This window comes from Jaculus jaculus, chromosome 3 (genome assembly GCF_020740685.1).
Source record: "Jaculus jaculus isolate mJacJac1 chromosome 3, mJacJac1.mat.Y.cur, whole genome shotgun sequence".
Taxonomy (NCBI): Eukaryota; Metazoa; Chordata; class Mammalia; order Rodentia; family Dipodidae; genus Jaculus; species Jaculus jaculus.
Window position 1 is genome coordinate 65,061,184 of NC_059104.1, and position 26,216 is coordinate 65,087,399.

At 39.9% G+C, this 26,216-nt stretch overlaps 1 protein-coding gene across 1 annotated transcript in view; it reads left to right on the top strand.

Moving 5' to 3' along the window:
* Gtf2f2 (general transcription factor IIF subunit 2) overlaps nt 1-26,216 on the top strand; it is a 248,512-nt gene that overhangs the window by 206,296 nt on the left and 16,000 nt on the right. Inside the window, 1 exon segment of the mRNA XM_045146038.1 lies at nt 11,572-11,671. Within this exon segment, the coding sequence (XP_045001973.1) occupies nt 11,572-11,671 (100 nt within the window).

Below are 26,216 nucleotides of genomic sequence, written 5' to 3' on the forward strand. Positions count from 1 at the left end.
GTAGGGTTTTCCTGTAGCTCAGGCTGACCTGGAATTCAGTAGTCCCAGGGTGGCCTCGAATTCATGGCAATCCTCTCTCCTCTGCCTCCTGAGTGCTGGGATTAAGACATGCACCACCACATCCAGCTGAAAACTCTTTTCTTTAAAAATGTATTTATTTGCAAGCAGAAAGGATGAGGGGTGGGGGAAGACTGAATGTGCTAGGGTCTCTTGCCACTGCAAACAAACTCCAGATATATGAGCCATTTTGTGCATCTGGCTTTATGTAGGCACTGGGAAATTGAACCCAGGCCATCAGGCTTTATAAGTGATGACGTTGAATCACTGAGCCATTTCTCCAGTCCCCAAAAATTCTTGAGCAATGAATAAATTCCAGTGTCTTGTCCTTATCACTCACTGGACTTTAAGGTGATTTCATTTCTAATGGAGAAATAGTATCTAGCCACTTAGTCATGTATTGAGAGAAAATAAAAGATTTCTGATCAGCTCAACTTTTTTTAATATTTTGTTTTTTTATCAGAGAGAGAGAATCGGCACACCAGGGCCTCCAGCCACTGCAAACAAACTCCAGATATATGTACCACTTTGTTTATCTGGCTTACGTGGGTCCTGGGGAATTGAAGGTCATTTGGCTTTGCAGGCAAACGTCTTGATACTAAGCCATCTCTCCAGCTCTCAGCTCAACTTTTTATTCTCTTATATATTTCTTTTTGCTTATACTAAAATAATGACTTTAGTGTGTAGTTAAGAGGAAAATCATGAGCAATAGAAGTTATTAGATGTTATTCATTACTCCCTCTTTTCATTATTTCATCTGCAGATTTCATAAGTGAAAGCAATTTTGCTTTCATGAGATGGCTTGAACTAAAAAGAAAGTATTGTGATGAATAAGTTGAAAGTTAGGAAAAGTTGTGATTACTTGAACAAAACCTTTAGGCAATATACCTCAGATATTCTATTGTTCCATTGTTTGGTGTGCCACCTCCCACTTAGGCCTTTCCATAGTGTAAGCACCTGTTTGCAGCCAGAATGCAGGGAGCTTGGAAGAACTCCATGCTTAGGGTAATGCTATACACTGAGCATACCTTTAAGCTAAGCATGAATATAGATTGATTACTCAAGAAAAGGAAATTATATAAGATGACAGAAACTATTCAGACTGTCAGCTGAGATGCTTATGGTGTGGACTGTTTAAAGGAGATTTTGTTTTGTCTAGATAGCAGGTAAATAGATACTCTCTGCCTGCTGGTGGTATATTCTTCCTAGAGAAGTGACTATTAGGTAAGTGGTTAGGTGTTTTGGGAAAAATAGAAGCTATGCAGTAATTAAAAATAATAAAACTTGGTATGGAGAGATGGCTTAGTTGTTTGCTTGCCCATGAAGCCTAAGGACCCCGGTTCGAGGCTCCATTCCCCAGGACCCAGGTTAGCCAGATGCACAAGGGGGCGCATGCATCTGGAGTTTGTTTGCAGTGGCTGGAAGCCCTGGCACGCCCATTCTCTCTTTCTCTCTCTCGCTCTGCCTCTTTCTCTTTCTCTCTCTCTCTCTCTCTCTCTCTCTCTCTCTGCCTCTTTCTCTCTCTCTCTCTCTCTCTCTCTTTCTTTCTCTCTCTCTCTTCCTCTCTCTCTGTCACTCTCAAATAAACAAATAAAAATAAAGAAAAAATAAAAATAAAACTCAAGAGGTCTCCATTACACTAAATATCATTTATTTCACCCTACTCAACACACATCAAAAATATGTAGGAGGCTATCATTTCTAACAAAAATCTAGGAGCAAACAAGGATCCAGTGTGAATCATCATTGCCTTGCTGAGTGTAGGTACCTTCTGAACACCTTGCTAGCTAATGTAATTAGATATATTTTGGATATGATATATTTACTAAATATGAAATACATCTGATTTCTTCATTATATGTATAATAAGTTATGGTATAGATGATAAGCACTATTCAAAGAAGATTGATTGATTAAAGATGAAGTCTTACTAAGTTGCCCAAGCTGTCCTCAAACAGTAGGCTCAAACACTTCTGCTTTTTGTCCATGCCTAGTAACTGGAACTACAGGCATGTGCTCCTGTGATCTACTTGGAGTCTTGACCCACACACCCTCCCCCTTCTCTACCTCTGATAAGCTGTGTGGTCATGGACAGGTCATATTTACATTGGAACTTAGTTGTATTAATTCTTTTGTTCCCATACAGAAAAATTCAATCAGTATTAAGGTTTTAATGTTTGAATTACTTAAGTTTCTGGGGGGGTTTTGTTTTTGTTTTTTTGAGGGAGGGTCTCATTCTAGCTCAGGCTGACCTAGAATTCACTATGTAGTCTCAGGGTGGCCTTGAGCTCACAGTGATCCTCCTACCTCTGCCTCCCCTGAGCACTGGGATTCAAGGGGTGCACCACCACGCCTGGCTCACAACTATAGTCTTGATGTAGGTGATTCTATCCCACTGATGTCATGACTGTTGCTCTAATAATCTTTGTTGCTGTTTTGCAAGAAAAACAAAAATCTTTGGAGCTGGGTGTGGTGGCACACGCCTTTAGTGAATTCCAGGTCAGCCTGAGCTAGGGTGAGACCCCATCTTGAAAAACCAAATAAATAAATAAATAAATAAATAAACAAACAAACAAACAAACAAACCTTTGGGATCTTAATCTCCAGATCAGAGGCCTCTAATTAATATCCTAATATAAATAGTATATGCCAGGGGGTGGTTTTGTGTGTGTGTGTGTGTGTGTGTGTGTGTGTGTGTGTATGTTGAAGTTTTTTGCTTGGTCAGTTTAATGTGAGAAGGTTGCACTTTTTTTTTTTAATTAAGCTACTTGTAAGATGTGATAAGTGATGTCTTACATTTTCTTAAATTAGAAGATCTGCTGACACTATAGTCCTAAAAGTAACAGTCAGCTGGAGTGGAGGGCTGACAGCTCCCTGGGTGGAATCGGTGCCCCTTCCAGTTCACCACGTACCTGACAGGTCCCTATAGACATTTAAACTTGTGCTTCTCAGCTGGGCGTGGTGGCACATGCTATTAATCCCAGCACTCTGGAGGCAGAGGTAGGAGGATCACTGTGAGTTCAAAGCCAGCCTGAGATGCATAGTGAATTTCGAGGTCAGCCTGGGCTACAGCAAGACCCTACCTCAAAATACCAAAAGAAAAAAAAAATAAATTTCTCTTGCTGTGCCCAATACACTTTGTGGGATGATTTGTGCAACAGAAGAAGTGTTATATATCTATGTGTCCGGTATGGCACTCTCTAGCCACATACGGCTCTTAAGAACTTGGAATGTGAGTGAGGTGTGGTGGCACCTGCCTTTTATCCCAGCACGTGAGAGGCAAGGTAGGGGGATCACTGTGACTTTGCAGATACCCTGATAGTACATAGTGAATCCCAAAAATTAAAAATAAAGAGCTTGGAATGTGATTTTATTTCTGAGAAGTTTTTATTCATGTTTATTGACTTAGTATACTATAATGTTTTACTTTAGCAGGTATTTTCTGTAGAGAGAAAAGTGAACCTAAATCCCTTATATAGCCTTTCTCTCATGTGCCAAATCTAAATGCTAGCATATATTACTATAAGTATTATGATTTGACCACCAAATTGCCCTCTCTCTGATTAAGTGTAACCTAAAACTTCTCTTTTTCTAATTCAACTCACTGGTATCACATGTTATTCTGGTCCTAAGCATATGAGCAAGGTCCGCATCTTATGATGCTTCCAAATAATGTTTGGAGGAGATGCTTTCAAGTTGTTACTGTTTAGCAAATAGTACATGCTTGTAAGGAATACTTGTAGAAGTCATTTAATATTTGCTACCTGTGATCCCTCTGCTAGCCTTGCTAGGTAAAGATACATAGTTCAACTCCTGTTTCAAGCTCTAAAGTTTATTGCCCTCAGATGAACATGTACTGACTGTCATGAACTCCAAGAAGCTTTCTGCTCTGCTTCCCAAATGCTGAAGCTTCCTGTATGTGCACTTGCAGCTGGCTACCTCAGAACCCTTTCATACTAGCGAGGCATCTCAGCTTCACCTGGGTATTCTGTCCCCGCAGATGTCCTTCTCTTTGCCCTCTGTACACCTGCTCCGCAGCTGCACTGCTTCGGGAACGCCCTTTCTCTAGCCCTGACTGGGTGCTGTGCGGCACTCTCAAGGCTGCGCTGCTGTTCCTGCTTCTCTTGCCACGACCTCTCTCTTATTCCCACCCTGACTGTCAGCCTCCTTCTCCCCTGGGGGGAAACTGTTTACTCCCTTTCCTTGCTGCATTCTCTCCCTTTCAGAAATGATATCTAAGTCTTTTTTTTTTTTTTTTTAGCTATGACTGGTTGAGTTCACATACACTGGGGTGCATTCAGTGTATTAGCATAAAAACTGAGAACTAGAATTTTCAATTTCAGCATAAAAATCAAGGTACAGGCTAATAGGAAATACAACAGTATGATGGAGAAGAGCTGTGAGGGGCAGATATCTAAGTCTTTCAGAATGCACATTCTTTTGTAAAGCTTGTCATTTTAATAATACCAAAACTTGCAATCAAATGTAAGCATAATATAGCACAAAAGATAGGTAGTTCCATTACATTATGAAATGTCTCCTACATTGGCCACTTGCTAGTGGAAATTATTTGCTATTCAATTTGCTGTAGTTATTTTTAATTCTTTTGTTGATAACTAAATTGCCAAGGCGGTATTGCATAGAGGTTTCTGCTTAGACATGAAAGTTGTCTACATGTACAAAACCAGGCATTATTGCAATATTTGTTAGTAGAGGAGTCTACCTTTATGATGTAATTGTCCAGTAAGTGTTACTTACTTTTTTTCAACATTTATTGAATTCCCTGTTAGGTGAGAAACACTGGATGTACCACTGAGTAAACAGGAGATGATTAGCTCAAGTTTGTAGACTTCTCTTCCCAACTCTGCCAATAGCTTAGATCAAGTTTGGCCTTTTTCCATGTTGCTAGGTCTTAATAATGTTCTTCCTTTAAATATTTGAAAGGTGTATATGTTATTATTTTAACATGAATTTTATATTTTCAAAATATATTGAATAATTTGAAAACTAAATTTCTAGTTCAGTTAATAGCTCTTCATAAAAGAGCTATAATGAGGGTTTTTCACTTTGTTAGGGTAACTATAATCCATGATTATGGCTTAATGACTAGTGATACTGACTTAATAGGAATCTTTTTTCAGTGTTACAAAGTAATATGTGCTTTTTGTGTGTATGTAAAACTGGATGAGTTGTAGGCTAATGGCTCAAGAAGAAAGAATTGGGCTATGAATGTGGTATGTTGGTAGAGTGTCTCTGCATAGCGTGCACAGAGCCCTGAGTTTAATGCCCAGAACCACATAAATCAGGTGTGGTAAATACACATCTATGATCCCAACAGTGAGGAGGTGGAAACAAGAGAATCAGAAGTTCAAGGTCAGCCTGGACTGCATCAGACCCTGTCTCAAAAGCAGGAAGAAGAGAAGCAGGAAGAAATAATAGTAATAATAATAATGTATTTGGAACTAAGTTCTGTGAGTTAGTAAATGATCTGTGCTCTATCACATGGACTTGTACAGGACCATATAGAGTAATGGTCTGAGGCTCGGTTCTGGTTCTCATTCTGCTTGCTAGGAAGAAAGGGTACAGTGAAGGCATAGCTGAAGCTCATGAGTGTTCAACAAGTTCTCCCAAAACACACACCATTTTACTGGTGCTTCAGCTCTTCTCACCTAGGCCTTGAGCTTTTCCGTTATGGGAAGGAACATAATACATACTAGCTCCTTAAGTAATAATCTTGGGAGAGCTGCGGAGTTGGCTCAGAGGTTAAAGGTGATTGCTTACAAAACCTGGGTACCCAGGTTCGTTTCTCCAGATGCACAAAGTAGTGCATGCATCTGGAGTTCGTTGGCAGAACCAGGTGGTCCTGGTGTGCCACACAGGAGCCCTGACTCTACCTGTGCTTTCCTGGCTTGTTTCACTGTTTTTGCAAGGCAGGTTACTATTATAGCCCACACATAGCCATGTCTCTACCTGTGTTTTCCTGACTGTTGTTTTATAAATCAGGATACTATGATAGGACATGATGATAGTCAAGACAGAAGCAGCCTGAGAGTGTCTTTCCCATATTTGGGCCCAAACTATGAATAAATTCATTCTTCCACTTCACCATATACAATGTCATTTTCTCTTAATGTGGGTAAGCTCTCAGACCCAGACTTGGGCCTTCATGGTCAGCAGCTCCAATAACAGCAGTATTCTGCAAGTGGGAGTCAAAAGAGTCTTTAAAACACAAATTGGATAATTGTATTGCTTTAGAATTCTGATTTTGGGGGCTGGGGAGATGGCTTAGCAGTTAAAGGGGCATGCCTGCAAAGCCAGCTGACATAGGTTCAGTTACCCAGTACCCACGTAAAGCCAAATTAACAAAGTGGCTTATGCATCTTGAGTTCATTTGCCATGGTAAGAGACCCTGGTGAGCCCATGCTCTCCTTTTTTCCCCTTCTCTCTCTCTCTGCTCATATAAAAAACAAAAATCTGATTTTCTAATAACCTTAGTATTTAAAAATAAAGAACATTTTTTTTTTAAGTTTTAAAATGAGATAGCTAAGGGTTAAGGCCAATAGTAAATGGTACCATAGAAATCTGCCTACCTTGCATTAGGTGGGGCATAAGCTTGGCTTGCTTTTTTTTTTTAAGTTTATTTTTATATAATTATTTTGCTAGTAAGAGAATGAGCGAGAGAATGGGGATGCCAGCACTTTTAAGCACTGCAACAAACTCTAGACACATGCGCCACCATGTAGATCTGGCTTACATGGGCTCTGGGGAATTGAACCTGGGTCCTTAGGCTTTATAGGCAAGTACTTTAACCACTAAACCATCTCTCTAGCCCACCTTGTTGCTTTTTAACCACTGATTTGAAATGGAAAATCAATTTAGTGAATTCATTCACAGGTTTGTACTTAAAATAAAACCAATGCTTACAGGATGCCACACAGCTATTCTATGAAAGAAGGAAGGGGAAGAGAGGGAGGGAAGAAGGTAGGTGGGAAAAAGAAGAGAGAAATATAATAATGTGAAACACTTGGCTAACCACTGAACCTACAGCTAAAATGAGATATCTTCTAATAGAAATTGGATTTAGCATTGAAGACCACAGTGTGAACAGGCATGCCATTCTCTGAACACAATTTTAGCAGGCTTACCTACAACCATGTATTGCCAAATCTAGTAATCTATGCTCTCTCCTAATATATATAATTCATTTCATACTTACCTTTCTAGATTTCAGTTTATATACTTTTACTGTGAAGTTACATTTCTTGAATGTAAGCAATACTATAAGATATTTTGCAGCTTAAGAGTTTACTTGGAGGTTCTAGTAGGTGAGCATGGCTATTTATACCCTTGACAATGAATGATGCTCCCTTGTTCAGGAAAGGTTGTCTTCAAGGATGGAGCAAGCAGCTCTTGGTGGGGTACACATGAAATGGAGAGGAAGGAAGAGGACGCACACCTGACCAGCCAGACCAGCCAAATCAACCCTAGCAGTAGATGCGGGGGTCATCCAGATGGTCCCTTCATACAAAGACAGATGGGGGTGTCATCCACATTGTCCTCACATGCACAGGTAAATGGGGGTGTCATCCACATTGTCCTCACATACACAGGTAGATGGGGGTGTCATCCACATTGTCCTCAATACATAGGTAGATGGGGGTGTCATCCACATTGTCCTCACATACACAGATAGATGGGGGTGTCATCCACATTGTCCTCACATACACAGGTAGATGGGGGTGTCATCCACATTGTCCTCACATACACAGGTAGATGGGGGTGTCATCCACATTGTCCTCACATACACAGGTAGATGGGGGTGTCATCCACATTGTCCTCACATACACAGGTAGATGGGGGTGTCATCCACATTGTCCTTACATACACAGGTAGATGGGGGTGTCATCCACATTGTCCTCACATACACAGGTAGATGGGGGTGTCATCCACATTGTCCTCACATACACAGGTAAATGGGGGTGTCATCCACATTGTCCTCACGTACACAGGTAGATGGGGGTGTCATCCACATTGTCCTCACGTGCACAGGTAGATGGGAGTGTCATCCACATTGTCCTCACATACACAGGTAAATGGAGGTGTCATCCACATTGTCCTCACATGCACAGGTAAATGGGGGTGTCATCCACTTTGTCCTCTCAGACCCAGGCTCTGGTTTTATACAAGGGGTTTAGTGCTTTTTATGTGGTAACTCTTGCATGTAATTTAAGAGCCACATTTAAACTTCTCCCACTTAAGTGTCCAAGAATTTAATTCTCAGTCACTTGAAATTTTCAATTACAGATTTTTAAAACTAATTGCATTTTATTTCATCAGAATACTTACAAAATAAAGTTTCATTGTATAAGATTCTCACATTTGACAGAGAGATACACATGAGTCAGGACAACAGTAGCAAGTGTTTTATGTGTGTCCTTTTATGCAGTTGCTCTGTGTTAGGGAAAATACTAAAACATGTTTGCCTTCATCTTCTAAATATGTCACATATGCCTGAATTAATTGTCCTGTAGTGGTGCTAGGAAACCAAGATCAAGAACATAGATTTTTCTGATTGCTGCTTCTTGACAATAGTACTGTATTTTTAAATGATCCGAAGTTAAAACCCAATCTTAAAAATGCTAGAACTTTCTGGGCTTGGGGTATACCTTTAATTCCAGAACTCAGGAGGCAGAAGTAGGAGGATTGTCATTAGTTCCAGGCCAGCTTGAGACTACATAGTGAATTCCAGCTCAGCCTGTGGTACTGAGAGACCTTACTTTGGGAAATAATAATAATAATAATAATAATAATAATAATAATAATAATCAGCACTCCAAAGGTTTTAGCTTTCTCCCAGTTTTAGTCCAATACCTACCACCTTTGTATGAAGGTGGCTCCCCTTCTTTTTGAAACAAGTATTTACAAATTATTTCATTTGGAAAAACCCAGATAATCCTTATTTGACTTTGAAAGTGTGTTGAAGTTGGCAGTGTTTTAAGTACATTGTTCACTGATGAAATAGAGCTGCAAATTGTTCTGACACTTCATGAGATATTATTAAATGAATTATTTAGTGTTACATACAGAACCCTGCTAAGTTATTTAAACTCTTCACAGTTAATTAAAGTATTTTAAGATTTAATTCTTTTGTTTTTAACATATTTTATTTATTTATTTGAGAGAGAGAAAGAGGGTGGGGGAGAGAATGGGCGTGCCAGGGCCTTTAGTCACTGCAAACACACTCCAGATACTTGTGCCACCTTGTGCATCTGGCTGACATGGGTCCTGGAGGGTCGAACCAGCCCATTAGGATTTAATTCTTGGGCTGGAGAGATGGCTTAGCGGTTAAACGCTTGCCTGTGAAGCCTAAGGACCCTGGTTCAAGGCTCGATTCCCCAGGACCCACGTTAGCCAGATGCACAAGGGGGGCGCATGTGTCTGGAGTTCGTTTGCAGAGGCTGGAAGCCCTGGCTTCCCCTTCTCTCTCTCTCTCTCTGCCTCTTTCTCTCTCTCTGTCATTCTCAAATAAATAAATAAAAAAAAAAAGATTTAATTCTTTTAAAAACATGTATTTTCAGCCCATAGATTAACCTTTTGAGTTTTGAATCATAGGATGTCCTCTTTTAAATAAAACAAAACTGGAGATTGACTTTTTAAATGTATAATGAAAAGGTTAAATTTTTATATGAGCTCTATTTACAAGCAAACTACAGTGTGTTCCTTTATTGAAAAGAATCAATACTTTGCTAATGATGTGGCACAACATTGATGAACCTGGCTTTTAAAATAGAAAGGAAGTGAGCTTTAGGAACCTGACTCAGGATGCCATGTCTACAAATAAAGTCGAGTGTCAGCTTGTGACAGGAATAAACTACCATTTCTAAAGAAGCACTTACCTAAAAACAGTGAAACCCTGAGGAATTTTCAAGCTGTTAAGTAATGGGATCAGTTATTTACTGTGGTTTAATGTGGAAGAAAGGACCTAATACATGCTGCTCTCCTTGAATTTCTCATGAGATTCAGTCATGGAAGAGACATGACTGCCACAGGGAAGGTAAGTTGGAGAGGCCAGACCCTTGAGAATTGACTGCAATATGGGACAGGGCTGCCTGTCTGAATACACAAAGGGTGTGTTCACAAATGGGGAGCTACTTAATTTGCTTGATTGTTTTTGTTTTGCCAAGGAGTTACAAATGCCCGGTGCTAATACTTTATATACATTCCTGTGCCTGCCTTCCATCTCTTTTCTCTTTCTAGAAATATATCTCTTAGTGGGTGGGCAACATCTCAGCTTAGAAGAGTCACTTCAGCCTTATCTCTTTAAATATGCTTACTTTTCCATCTGGAAACATCATACCTGCTTATTACAGAAAATTTAGAAAGTACTCAGAATCTAAACTTTACTTTAATTTTTGATCTCTTCCCCCTCTTTGATCTTTTAAAACAAAAAAGGGCTGGAGAGATGGCAGAGGAGTTAAGACACTTGCCGGCAAAGCCAGAGGACCCAGGTTTGATTCCCCAGGACCCACATAAAGCCAAATGCACAGGGTGGTGCATATATCTAGAGTTTGTTTGCAATGGCTAGAGGCCCTGATGCACCCATATTCATTCATTTATTCATTCATATTCTCCCTCCCTCCCTCTGTCTCATAAATAAATAAATAAAATATTTTTTTTAAGTAGTCACCTTAGCCGGGCATGGTAGTGCATGCCTTTAACCCCAGCACTCAGGAGGCAGAGGTAGGAGGATTACCATGAATTCAAGGCCACCCTAAGACTACATAGTTAATTCCATGTCAGCCTGGGCCAGAGTGAGACCCTACCTTAAAAAAAAAAAAAAAATAGTCACCTTGGGCTGGAGAGATGGCTTAGAGATGGTTAAGGCACTTGCCTGAAAAGCCTTATTCAATTCCCCAGTGCCCACATAATGCCAGATGCACCAAGCGCCACATGCATCTGGAGTTCATTTATAGCGACTGGAAACCACAGCACATCATTTCTCTCTGTCTCTCTTCTACCTTCTCTCTGCTTGCAAGTACATAAATAAAAATACCTAAAAATGTAGTCCCCTTATAAGATATCTCTATCTCACCCTCCAAAGCTCAGGCACCACTGCAGAAGAGGTGGCTCCACCCTGGATTATTTTAACTTTTTTTTTTCACAGAGAGAGAGAGAGAATGGGCATGCCAGGGCCTCGAGCCACTACAAACTCACTCCAGACACATGTGCCACCTTGTGCATCTGGATTTATGTGGGTACTAGGGAATTGAACCTGGGTCCTTAGGCTTTTCAGGCAAGTACCTTAACCACTAAGCAATTTCTCAAGCCCTATAATACAGTATTTGAACTGAGTTATAGAATATAATGAGGTAGCTTGTATGTTTAGTATATAGTGCTATTAGTTATCTATTCAGTGTTTTAAAGTATTACATTAAGGCTAGTATAATAATATTCCAAAGCTCCCTTATTTCACTCTACTAGACAGGTGTATTAATGATTACTTTTATTTTTCAGATTGCAAATAAAAGAATCATCCAAACCTGTAAGACTGTCAAAACAATTGGACAAGATTGTAACGACCAATTATAAGCCATTTGCTAACCATCAATACAATGTAAGTCTTCTGCATGTCACTTATCATCCGAACGCCCTCTATTCTTTCAGCATTAGACTCTCCAGTTTTGAAAGGGCCTTACCATCAGGTGCTTGAGTACATGATCTGTACTTAATAAGGATTGTGATGGTGTGCCAGGCACAGAAAAGCTGCTTGTTCTGTATGGTGCACTGTAGACGAGAAGGGAAGGTGCTTGTTCTGTATGGTGCACTATAGATGAGAAGGGAACCACTGTCCAAACTCTCTTTCCATTTACTATTTTAAAAAAAAACACCAGATGCTTGGGCCACTTTTTGTGTCTGGCTTATATGAATGGGTTGGAAATTAAACCTGGGCCAGGAAGCTTTGCAAGCCAGGCCTTTTAACTGCTTGAGCCACCTTCCCCAGACCCTTAAGTTTTACAGAAAAATGAAACTCTTCCTTCCATTCTCAATGTTTCTGGTACCAATATATGGAATAAATGTTAATTTCCCTACTTTTCATTTTCTATGCATGTGTAACTTACCATACCTATTTTGTTTTGTTTTGTTTTGTGAAAGAAATTGGGAGAGGAGAGAGAAAGAATTGGTGCACCAGGGCCTCAACCACTGTTTTCGAAATACAGATGCTTGCACCACCTAATGGGCATGTGCAACTTTGCACTTGCCTTACCTCTGCATCTGGCTAATGTGGAATCTGGAGAGAGATGGAACATGGGTCCTTAGGCTTAACACACAAGCATCTTAACTGCTAAGCCATCTCTCCAGCTCACCATACCAGCTTTTAATATGTTGACAGAAAATTTAAGATTTTTTTTTAATCTTCAAGGTCCTGGAACAATAGTAACTTTTCTCATTTGTTAAGAAGATCCATTGGCCTCATTTTGCTTTCACAGACATTTTTAGATGCTGCCTATATAAGTTTTAAACCTTTTTAAGGTATTTTTATATAACCCACATTAATTATACAATAAATAGTATGCACATAAATTGCCTTCATATTACACACTTGTATATATGCCACTTATGAGTGCTTCATAAATGATTTTTATAGTAACTACCACTGTGATCCCCATCTTACTCATGAACTCACTGAGACTCATAGAGGATGGGTCACCTGAAGTCATACAGCAAATAACTGACCAGTCCAGGCAGACTGGCTTCGGATTCAAATTCTTTTCATTTTAGTATTATTTTATTTATTTATTTGTGAGAGAGAGAGAGTAAGAAACAGATAGAATGAGCATGCCAGGGCCTCTGGATACTTTGAACAAACTAGGTGCATGCACAACTGTGCGTAACCAGGTTTATGTGGGTACTGGGGAATCGAACCTGGGTTATTAGGCTTCACAGACAAGTGACTTAACCACTGACCAATCTCTCCATCCCTTTTTTATTTAATTATTTGAGAGAGAAAGAAAATGAGTGCACCAGGGTTTAACTGCTGAGCCACATCTTTACCCAGGGCCCAAATTCTTAAGTACTGTGTATGGTGCCACAAACATGAACAGTACTTAAAAGACTAACGGCTTCAAAAGCCCTGTTATTGAAGGAAAAATCAGTTCCAGAATGTAAAATGAAATTTAAATCAAGTAACAATTAGTAGATGAACTCTTTGGGGCGTGGTGGCGCATGCCTTTAATCCCAGCACTTGGGAAGCAGAGGTAGGAGGATCACCATGAATTCAAGGCCACCCTGACACTACCAAGTGAATTCCAGGTCAGCCTGGGCTAAGAACATGATCCTACCTCAAAAAAAAAGATGAACTCTTGTGTGTGTTGTTGATTCATTTCTTTTGATCCAAGTTCAGGAAGAAATAAATTAAACATGTTAAGTCTCCAGACTTAGTGGCAAAGAATGCTATCTGCCAAACCACTCTTATGGTATTTAAGTTTTTTGTGGTTATTATTTTTTTCAAAATTATTTTCAAGGAGAAAGAGAGATTAGGAGGGGAGAGAATGGGCACATACTTCCTAGCCACTGCAAACGAACTCCAGATTCAGGCATCACTTTGTGCACCTGGCTTTACGTGAGTTCTGAGGAATCAAACCCAAGTCATTAGGCTTTGCAGGCAATTCCTTAATTGCTGAGCCATCTCCCCAGCCCTTTTTGTGGTCATTTTATATGAGAGAGCAAATGCCTCCCAGGTTAAATAAACATCTTTAGTGAGCAGAAGGCTGATATGTAAGAAGCCAACTGTGAGCTGAAGGACACCTGACCCTTCCAAAGTAGCCACCCTGATTGGACTGAAGGAGCCAAGCCTATTTCAGCCTCATAGCCTCTGGTTGTACTTGAGGGGAAAGTAAACTAAAGAAGAGGACCACAGGGTAAGTGGAGACAGCAGGGTTTGATCTGAGAGGCATTTTTCTGTTGCCTGGCACTTGAGACAAGTAGATAAAAATCACTATCTTTGTCCTCTTCTATTGTAGCGTTTTCTGCTGTTAGAAGAAACTACAACCGTGGGTTATCAGAATTCAATACATTGTAAGAAATGCATCAGTGGGCCATTTTATTATATCAGCATCCCAGAGTGTACTTACACAAACCTACACATTATAGCCTACTGCATTCCAAGGCAGTATTGTATGTTGTGCTGTCCATACATATTATATATATGATGTAGACCAGTTAGTTGTTGACTGAAGTACCATGGTAGAATGGCTCCTCACCCGTCTTTCTGGGGTAAGTGCAAATAGCGAAAGTAAAGTAATGCAGGATTGTGGTGGTTCGAATAGAATAGATGGCCCCTAATGTATTCAGTTGTTTGTTTGCAGTTTCCATCTATAGCTACCTGCTGGAGGCAATGTCACTGGGTGATCTTAAGGTGTGGTGGTGGGTGTCTGATTTCAATCTAAAGATATGCAAAGTGTGCCTAGCTGGAGTTCCTGAAGTGTGCTGTGGCTTTTGACCTTTAGGCTTGTGCTTCTCTCTGTCTGCTTGGGCCTGTGAAGGCAGGCCAGCTTCTTCTGCCATTATGGAACTTCCCCTGGATCTGTAAGCTTCAATAAATCCCTTCCTCCATAACTGTGCCTGGTCTGAAAGTTCATCTCAGCGAACCTGAATCTGTCTGCTACGAGGATTGAGTTGTCTTTGCCCTTCTTTGCTTTTCTTGTATGTGGTAGCTCTTCTCTTTTTCTTCTCTTGTGAACCACACTTCTGTGTTCAGTCCCTACTCTTACAGGTTTTATTCACAGTAAGACCATGACACCTCACAGTGCACCTAAGATATAAGTGATAGAAGCTTTCTGGAGGGAATTTGAGGGGGTTTTTGTTTGTTTGTTTTTTTGTCAAAATCACCATAAAACAATATATCCTTTTGGTCAACAATCATAGCTGAAATTTAACAATGTAAGACAAGTGCCCAATGTATATGTATACATATCAGTGGTTCTCTCGTTTGCCATGGAAAAACATGGTAATTATTTCCCCAAACTGGAAATTGGTTAAATATTTTAAGCCATTACATTTGAATGGTAGGTCCTAAAGTGATTTTTACCTATTCTCTTTATACAATCCTTTTGAGTTGTTGAAATTGTCACAGTGAATGTATGTTGTCTGTACTTTCTAAAAAGGTAGGTAAAGCCGGCACAGTGGTAGGGTGCTGCTCAGCCTCTGCCTGGCTCATGTTACTAGTGACACTAGCACTTGACCTAACAGAAGATGGTTCCAAATGTACATATTCAGGATGTTTGAACATTGCATTATTTTACTACCAAAATAAATACAAAGGCATCAGTTTTTAAAAATACACACTTTTTGTTTGCACATGTGTGTGTATATGAGTGTGCTTAGGGCTCTTGCTACTACAAAACGAACACCAGACGCTGGTGGCACTTTTTGCATCCAGCTTATGTGGGTGATCTGGGAATTGGACCCAGTAGGCACGCTTTGCAGGCAAGTGTCTTTATCCAATGAACTATCTTTTCAGTCTCACAAATATATCATATTCTGAATTCCTAATTAAAGCAAAAACCTATAAAATGTACTCCAATGACTTTTTAATTAATTTTATTTATTTATTTGAGAGACAGACAGACAGAATGGGCATGCCCGGGCCTCCAGCCACTGCAAACAAACTCTATGCATGTGCCACCTTGTGCGTCTGGCTTATGTGGGTCCTGGGAAATCATACCTGGGTCCTTTAGCTTTGTGGGCAAGTGCCTTAACCACTAAGCCATTCCTCCAGCCCTTCAACAACTTTTGAACATTAAGTCATATAAGCCCTATATCATTGTCTGTACTCTCATACACACACACACACACACACACACACACACACACACACACATACATGCATGCATGAACACATACATACATACATACATACATACGTATACACCATGTTGGCTTTGAACTCAGTAGTCCTCTCTCTGCCTCCCGAGTGCTGGAATTAAAGGTGTGTGCCACCATGCCTGGCAGCTAGTCAGACATTTTTAGCAAGAGTAAAAGTGGTACACATGGAAGTTCTTGAGGGTGCCCTCACATATTTCTTTCAACTTCCTAGGTTTGGTAATGAAGACAGATTTATAGGTTATAGACCTATTACTAACTAATAAAGCAAGTTGACAAGAAAATATGAAAACAGACATGTCTCTTGCTTCTGAAGTGATCTCATTATCCCATCACTCTAGGAAGTAGAAACAATAATATAGGGATCAAATTTGACAAGAACTTGGCTCTTCCAAAGTGGAAATGATCAATATCAAATATGGTTTATCATCGCATCTTTAATGATGACTCAGTTGTGCCAGTCTTGGGGAGTGAAACAACTTTAGATATTTCAAGCAAAAAACAAAAAAGGTTTCATGTAGGAAATTGACTATAAATCATTTATGAATTTAAAATGGAAGGGCCTTCAGGAAACTGCTGGGGAAATCTTTCCACTTTTATTCTCCCATTGGCAGAATGGTATCCAGAAACCAGCTATCAGGGAATCTTAGAAATGGAGCTGACAGCGTGGTGAAAATAACAGACACAGTGGCCCTTGATCTTTGTGGATATATACCTTACAATAATATTAGCTGTTACCTTGTATAAAGCTTTCTGAATTTCTCATACTTTTGAAAACTAAACATTCAGAACATCATGACAGGTCATTGCATTTTGAAAACAAAGTGTTTTGTAATTTCAGCAAATTAAAAATTATCTTTAGAATAACATAAACATTTATTTCAACTCTTAAATTTTTGTATTTTGTGTACAACTTGTAATACCCATAAATATATAGAATATTTTTATAATTTATAAGATATATAGTTCATGCTTTAAATTTTTTTTGCTGGTTAATTGAAAAATTATAATTAGCCAAAGTGTAATATTCCTACCAACTACCTCCATTTCTGAATCTGTGTGGCATCATCTGCCTGTGTGGCTTTCACATGTATGATGGCATGACCTCTAATGCCTCTCTCATAAGGAATGGTGTCCTCTGCTGTCTATAGTGGTTTCCATTGTGGTTTGTGGACTAGAATCACCAAGAAGCTTTTAAAAGAGATTATCTCAATTGATCAATTGTGGAAGCCAGTTTATGTAAAGTTTTTTGGCTCCCTGGGTAATTCTAGTATGCAGTGACTGAGGCAAAGGGACAAATTTTCTATGGTTATGTGCCATCAATCAAGGAGGGGGTGAAGTTCTGCAGTGGTTCTAGGGGTAAACCAGGAAATCCTTGTCTTCCAAACTGGAGATACATCATCTTCGTTACCATTGCTACCCTCTTGCTCCTGAGTTTGAAAAAGTTTATTCTGAGGGCTAGAGAGATGGCTTAGCCCTTAAGCACTTGCCTGTGGAGCCTAAGGACTCTGGTTCGAGGCTTGATTCCCCAGGACTCACATTAGCCACATACACAAGGGGACACACGTGTCTGGAGTTCATTTGCAGTGGCTGAAGACCCTGGTGTGCCCATTCTCTCTCTCTCTCTCTCTGCCTCTTTCTCTCTCTGTCTGTCATTCTCAAATAAATAAATAAAAATAAACAAAAAAAACCTCAAAAATAAAAGATTATTCTGAGCCGGGCATGGTGGCACACACCTTTAATCCCAGAACTCAGGAGGCAGAGTTAGGAGGATTGCCATGGATTCGAGGCCACCCTGAGAGTACAGAGTGAATTCCAGGTCAGCCTGGGCTAGAGTGAGACAGTACCTAGAAAAAAATCAAGAAAAAAGATTATTCCCTATACTCTCTGTCAGAAACTGATAGAGAAATAAGAAAAGCTATAAAATCAACACTGAAATAATAGGATTATTACATTACAATCTTCAGGGGTCACCTACCCCTAGGAACTAGAAAGAAAAAAAAAAAAACTTCTGTATACTATGTTTCCTTAAGTGTGGCAGTCAAGAACTAAAAATTGTCGGGCATGGTGGCGCATGCCTTTAACCCCAGCACTTGGGAAGAGGAGGATCACTGTGAGTTCGAGGCCTCCCTGAGACTACATAGTGAATTCAGGTCAGCCTGGCCTAGAGTGAGACCCTACCTTGAAAAACGGAAGGAAGGGAGGGAAAGAACTAAACGTTATTGAGTTTGGAGTTTTTTAAAGTTACATACATAAAAATTTTCTCATTAATATGAGTGGCTGGGGCTGAGGAGATGTCTCAGCAGTTAAACATATGTGCTTTCAAAGCCTGGTGGCCCAGGTTTGATTTCCTAGAACCAATGTAAAGCCAGATGCATAAAGTGGTACCTATGTCTGGAGTTTGTATGAGACTGCTAGAGGCCCTGGTGTTTTTCTCTCTTTCTCTCTCTCTTCAGAAATAAATAAAAATAATGGATGCCTGTAAGATTGTATCAGCAATATTTGCCTACCAGTGTATGTAGTATAAGACTACCACACATTTTGTCCACTCGAGTTTACCCACCAAGGACTGACCAGTTCAGCAGAATTAATTTCTTCCCAAGAGATGATGACACACTAGGCAGAAATAGAATCATGGGTAGAAGAGGGGGGAAGTAATCTTTCACAAGGATTTAAAATACAGAACCATGATAGTCACAGCTGTCAGGATCACTTCATGAGTTACAATAAAACATTCACAAAGACTGTCTTGACAGAGCAGTCAGAATATTTCTGCAAACAACAGTCTAGAAATTTACAGACATCTGAATTGTAATATTTTAATTGGCAGTGGGTGGTATTTATCATTTTAGTCAGTGATTAAGGCTTTAGTAATGATGGTTGAATATTTCTATACCTCATCCACAATGGATTGTCAACATTTGGTTGCAGTTTAGTCTTGAATAATTTTTTTCTTGAGAAAATAAAATTAATAGATTTTTTGATTATAAAAATTATAATTAGATGCCATTGTTCACATCCAGGGTGATATGGTCATAAAAATTATAATTAGGCACTAAGTTTAAGATGCTTTCTAAATTGATGTTTATTTCTATGATGCTGCCGATGCAGTGTTTTCTGGTCACTGGGGACTGATAGAAGATCAGTAGTTAAAATTCACACAGTATGGCAGTCAGTTGTTTCTATTCCAGGAACTATTTTAGTAATATTTTGTACTGGCTGCTAATAGGGTAGATCTCTGACTACTATACCATTGTCTTATAGGACTGTGCATGGGTAAGAAACAGAATGCCCAAAGGAAGTAGTTCAACAGAGAGGTAACATTATCTCAAAAATAGTAGTATTCTCCAAAGAAGACTAGCTCATAGCATTTATGGTTTATTATAGTAGTACTAGTTGTGAGTAGAATACAATACCGAGAGTACCACTTTTATACTGTTTAGTTTTTAAAAAAATTAGTCAGGTGTTGTGGATTGCTGTGAGTTCAAGGTCAGCCTAACTACAGAATCACTTCCAGGTCAGCTAGGGCTATAGTGAAACCCTACGGGGATGAGGGTGCTTAGGAAGGGAAGGTCCTTAGTTGTATGCTAAATCCAACATAGGTATTAAAGGCTGAACAACCATGGAAATCATTTAAATCCCAATAATTTGGATTATGGGTCTGTTGGACAGTACCAAAACAGATGTAATAATTTTGCTTTAAGGCAATCTTTTCAGCCAGGTGTGATGGTGTAGGCCTTTAACCTCGGCACTCAGAGGGCAGAGATAGGAGGATCACTGTGAGTTCTGGGCCACCCAGAAACATAGTGAATTCCAGGTCAGCCTGGGCTATAGTGAGACAAAAACAAACAAATAAAAAAATCTTTTCTACAGAAAAGTTATCTATAGTACAGGCTCTAGGACAATAAATAGATGCTGTATTTTTCTTGTTATTTTTACATAATGTAGGGTTAAATTTCTAATACTTCAACAGTTTTTTTAAAGTAGTATTTCCATTTCCATCATTTTTCTCATTTTATATATCTGGGTTTTCAGATTACACTTTTAAAAAATATTTTATTTATTTGAGAGAGAGGGAAAGAGGAAGAGCAAAAGAGAGAATGAGCGCACCAGGGCCTCCAGCCACTGCAAACGACTCCAAATGCATGCACCCTCTTGTGCATCTGGCTTACGTGGGTCCTGGGGAATTGAACTGGCATCCCTAGGCTTCGCAGGCAAATGCCTTAACTGCTAAGCCATTTCGCCAGCCTCAGATTACACTTTTATTTAGGCGGGAATGTTGTGAACTGTCTGGCCTTGCAATTCTAATCCTCCTACTTCTGTCTTCCAGGTGCTGGTATTACAGACAAGTACCACCACTTTTGAAAGTTTTTGTTTAAGTAACAGTAAGTGTTAGACTACATTGTCCCTGGCTACTTCCACCTCCCAGAGATAACCTTGAACTTCTCTTCCTCTATCTCCTGAATGCTGGGTTTACAGGCATGTGCCACTATACCCAATGTATGTTCCCCCTTAATTTTAAGGGAGAAATGCACCACCATTCACTGTGACAAGTATATTTTAGGTGGGACCATATAAACTAAAAACTAAGGCTTTTTAAAATTTATTTTTATTGACAATTTCCATAATTGTAGACAATAACCCATGGTAATTCTCTCCCTCCCCCACTTGCACCTTTGAAACTCCACACTCCATCATTTCCCCTCCCCCTCTCAATCAGTCTCTCTTTTATTTTGATGTCATCATCTTGTCCTCCTATTATGATGGTCTTGTGTATGTAGTGTCAGGTGCTGTGAGGTCATGGATATGCAGGCCATTTTGTGACTGGAGCAGCATGTTGTAAGGAGTCCTACCCTTCCTTCTGCTCTTACATCTTTCACCACTTCTGCAATGGACCCTTAGCCATGGAAGGTGTGATTGAGATATTTCAGTGCTGAGTACTCCTCTGTCCTTTCTTCTCAGCACCATGGTGCCTTCTGAGTCATCCCAAGGTCAACACCATCTGAAAAGAAAAGGTTCTCTAACCAAAAGTGAGAGTAGCATTAATATATGGGTATGAATATTAAGAGAAGTACTTATTGGGCAGTTTGGTGAGCATAGTATATACATTTAGCTATATACCAGCAGACATTACAACCCTAGGGCTCATGACTACCCCTGTTGTAGGTTTTCAGTATCAGGGATGTATTCCCTCCCATGGAGCAGGCCTCCATTCCAATTAGAGAGCAGTTTGTTTCCCCCATAACAGCTGTGTCACTATTGTACCCATTGGCTCATTTGGCTTGGCTGGCCAGATTTGAGACTTGCAGTGTGCACTGTTGAATATTTCCACTGGTGATTTCTCTCTCTCCCATGGAGCTGCATGCAGCATAGTTTTTTCCAGCCTTCTGTCAACCGATCAACATGGAGGAGGTTTTCAGCTCAGCTCCAGCAGGATTTCTCATTGACCTTGCAGCCCAAGCATGTGGAGTCATTAGCAGTAGGGTCTTACCATCTATTCCTGGTGAGAAACCAAGAGCCTCGGCAATGGCCTGTAATGTTTTGGAGGCATCAGGGACCTCCCTGGCCAACAACTCACTGGAAGACATCTCATCCCTGGCACTGAATATTTTCTAGTAACAATCTATGGCTTCTGAGTGTTCCATTGTCCAAAAAGGCAGGTTTCCATATGACTTCATACCCTCTTAGATTTTGATTAGCCCTCCCTCCACCTTTCCTTTACTCAGTCTCTTCCCCTGACCTCTCTTAGGCCTTTTCACCCCCATTAATCTGTTCTTTTACTTACATATATACAATACCATCCTATTAGGTTCCTCTTCCCTCCCTTTCTATCCCTTTATATCCCCTTTCTAGCTTACTGACCTCTGCTACTGAGTTTTATTCCTACTCACATAGAAGTCCAGTCATTTCTAGCTAGGATCCACATTTGAGAGAGAACATGCAATGTTTGGCTTTCTGGGCCTGGGTTACCTCACTAAGCATAATCCTTTCCAGGTCCATCAATTTCCCTGAAAATTTCATAATTTCATTTTTATTTATTGCTGAGTAGAACTCCATTGTATAAATGTGCCGCATCTTCATTATTCACTCATCAGTTGAGGGACATTTAGGCTGGTTCTATTTTGTAGCTATTGTGAATAGGGCAGCAATAAACATGGTTGAGCAAGTATCTCTAGTTAGTGAGACGAGTCCTTAGAATGTATGCCTAGGAGTGCTATAGCTGGATCATATGGACTATATTTAGCTGTCTCAGGAACTGTCACACTGATTTCCACAATTTTTTTTGCATCCCCACCAACAGTGTAGAAGGGTTCCTCTTTTTCTGCATCCTTGCTGGCATTTATGGTCATTTCTTTTCATGATGGTAGCCAGTCTAATAGGAGATGGAATCTCAAAGTAGTTTTAATCTGCATTTCCTTGATGGCTAGGGATGTAGAACATTCTTTTAGATGTTTATATGCCAGTATTTCTTCTTTTGAGAACTATTTAGTTCCATAGCCCTTTTTTCTGAGGGTGGAGTTTTCGAGGTAGGGTCTTGTACTAGCCCAGGCTGACCTGTAATTCACTATGGAGTCTCAGGGTGGCCTTGAACTCATGGCAATCCTCCTACCTCTGCCTCCCGAGTGCTGGGATTAAAGGCCTGCGCCACTACGCCTGGCCATAGCCCATTTTTTAATTGGGTTGTTTGATTTCTTATTATTGAGTTTTTTGAGTTCTGTGTATATCCTAGATGTATCCTAGATGTATATCCAGATGTATTGCTGGCAAAGATTTTTTCCCATTCTGTAGGTTGCCACTTTGCTTTATTCACAGTGTCCTTTGCCATACAAAATATTTGTAGTTTCATGAGGTCCCACTGGTTGATCTGTGGTTTTATTTCCTGAACAATTAGGGTTATATTCAGAAAGTCTTTGACAAGACCAATATGTTGAAGGGTTTCTTCTACTTTTTCCTCTAGTAGTTTCAAAGTTTCATATCTGTTATTAAGGTCTTTGATCCATTTGGACTTAATTCTTGTGCATGGAGAGAGATAAAGATCTATTTTCATCCTTTTACAGATACATATCCAGTTTTCCCAACACCATTTGATGAAGAGGCTGTCTTTTCTCAAATGAGTATTTTTGGCATTTTTGTCAAAGATCAGGTGGCTGCAGCTACCTGGACTTAGATCTGGGTTGTCTATTCTGTTCCATTGATGTACATGTCTGTTTTTGTGCCAGTACCATGCTGTTTTTGTTACTATGGCTCTTTAATATAGGTTAAAATCAGGTATGGTGATACCACCAGCCTTATTTTTGTTGCTCAGAATTGTTTTAGATATTCAAGGTTTTTGTGCTTCCAGATGGATTTTTGGGTTATATTTTTCTATTTCCGTGAAGAATTTCATTGGAATTTTCATAGGGATTACATTGAATGTGTACATTGCTTTTGGTAAGATTGCCATTTTTGCAATATGGGTTCTTCCAATCCAAAAACAAGGGATGTGTTTTCATTTCCTAGTGTCTTCTGCAATTTCTCACTTGAGTGTCTTAAGGTTTTCATTGTAGAGCTCCTTCACTTATAAGGGTTTTGTATCTTTTTTTTAATCTATGTAGAATTTGGTAGTTTTCTAAGTACTTGTTAACATTTGCTAATCAAATTTAATTTGACATTTATTTTTTATTTATTTATTTGGGAGAGAAAGAAAGGGAGAAGAGAGAGACAAATAGGAAGAGAATGGGTGTGCCAAGGCATCTAGCTACTGCAGACTAACTCCAGATACATGCTCCACCTTGAGCAGTTGGCTTACATGAATCCAAGGGAATCAAAACTGGGTCCTTTGGCTTTGCAGGCAAGCATCTTAACCACTGAGGCATCTCTCCAGCCCCTAATTTGACTTTTAATTTTACCTATAATATTGATTTGGAATTTTCTTACCAGGCAGAGTAGCTAACACATACCTTTAATCTTAGTACTCGGGAGACCACATAACACATAGACCGGCACATTTTTATAAGCACCAGTGGAAGGATTTTCAGGATACAAGTAACAGATTGACCCCATAAGTTTTCATGATACCATTCCACTTTTCAGCACAGATTCTGAAGCTTGGGTTTGCAGGTTTTGTTGTGTGGTGTCTATGCTTTCTTTCTGCTCATACAATCATGTTCTTCCTTCTGTACTTCCTTTTTTTTCAAATATATTTTATTTATTTGTTTAACAGAGAGAGTGAAAGAGTGAATGGGCATAGCAGAGCCTCCAGCCACTGTAGGCAAACTCCAGACACATGCATCCCCTGGCTTATGTGGGTCCTGAGGAATCGAACCCAGCTCCTCTGGCTTTGCAGGCAAGAGCTTTAACTGCTAAGCCATCTCTCCAGCCCCTTCTGTACTTTCTTTGATCTTAGAGAACGTGTGTATTTTTCTAAATCCTTTATGGCTATACATAGGCTATTTACACACACATACCCACCAAACACACACACACACACACACACACACACACACACACACACACCTTTTTGTTTTTTATTTTATTGTTTTGCCCTGAGGCGAAGCATTCTACCACTGAACCCTATTCCACAGCCCTGCTTTTACTGTTTATTTTGAGCTTTGGCCTCACTAAGTAGACTAGTCTGGACTTGAACTTTCTTTTTTGTTTTGGTTTTTGAGGCAGGGTCTCACACTAGCTCAAGCTGACCTGAAATTCACTGTGTAGTCTCAGGATGGCCTGGAACTCACAGTGATTCTCCTACCTCTGACTCTAGAGGGCTGGGATTAAAGGCGTGCACCACCAGGCCCAGCAGGCCTTGAACTTTTCCTTATGCCTCACTTCTATCCTGAGTAGCCCAATAGCCCTTGATCACCTAAGAAATCTGGAACCTGGCTGGATTTCATTGCTCACAAGAAATAGATCTGTGTCATACTTATGTGCTTCTTTTCAGCATTGTGATCTTCTCCTAGGTAGTTAATAAGGAAGAAATAAATAGATCTGGAATTTCACTTCTGAAGGTATATTTAGGAAAAATTAGATAATAAAGTTTGTCCTTTATGCTTGTCTGACACCTAAATTTACTTACTTGAAAGACAGGTAATGTCAAAGTTACCTTTAGACACTACATTGTAAGTTTCTGGTGAGGTGTAAGATAAATTTTGTTTTCTGGCAAGGCCTATTGTTAAAAGGAGAACACACATAAGCCTAAGTGCATGAAGCTGAACATTCTGCAGTATTTTGTGTGTTTTGAAGTGTGTCACTGTTGTGGAAGTCAGTCTAGATGACACTGGTCCCTGCCAAGGCACAGGAATTTGTTCTCTGGCGCCTGCCTCCATGTGCTCGAGCCCAGCACCTGCCGTGGCTCCAGCACACTCCTTTGCTTTATACAGATGAAGTGTTGCTAAAAAGTAACAGTGATAATTTGGGCTGGAGAGATGGCTTAGCAGTTAAGGCATCTTAAGCCAGGTTCAATTCTCCCATGTAAGCCAGATGCACAAGGTGGCACATGCGTCTAGAGTTCGTTTGCAATGGCTTAAAGGCCCTGCCACATCCATTCTCATTCTTTCTCTCTCCCTCTCTCTAATAAATAAATAATAACAATTTAAGTTTAACCTATTGAAGGAAGTTAATAGAAGTTGCATATTTTCAATTCGAGGAATTTCTACAATGAGTAGTTCCAGTATGATAACAGAGGGAGAGCTGTTACTTCCTGTTCTGGTTTGCATGAAGGCACAGAATACTATGGGATGTACAAAGCATAGGCGCCTTGGGCTGGAGAGATGGCTAAGCAGTTAAGGCGCTTGCCAGCAAAGCCAAAGGACCCAGGTTCAATTCCCCAGTGCCCATGTAAAGCCAGTTGCACAAGGTGGTGCATGTTTCTGGAGTTCGTTTGCAGTTGCTAGAGGCACTGCCATACCCATTGTCTCTCTTTCTCTATCTCTCAAATAATAAACTATTTAAAAAAAAAAACATGGAATCCAAGTTGGACAGGATGGCACATGCCTTTGGTTCCAGCACTTGGGAGGCAGAGGCAGGAGGATTACTGAGAGTTCAAGGCCACCCTGAGAATACAGTGTGTATTCCAGGTCAGCCGAGCTACAGTGGGACTCTTCCTCAAAAAAACAAACAAAAAAAAACAAACAAACAAAAAAAAAAAAAAACAGAAGAAGAAGAAAGAAAGAGATAAACATAGAATCCTTGCATCATGCTTGCATTGTACTTAAAGAAGTATTGTGCTTTTTGTTTATGCTAAAACTAAGAAAGTGTTTTACAGGAGAATTTAGAAGGCACATGGTATTGTAAGA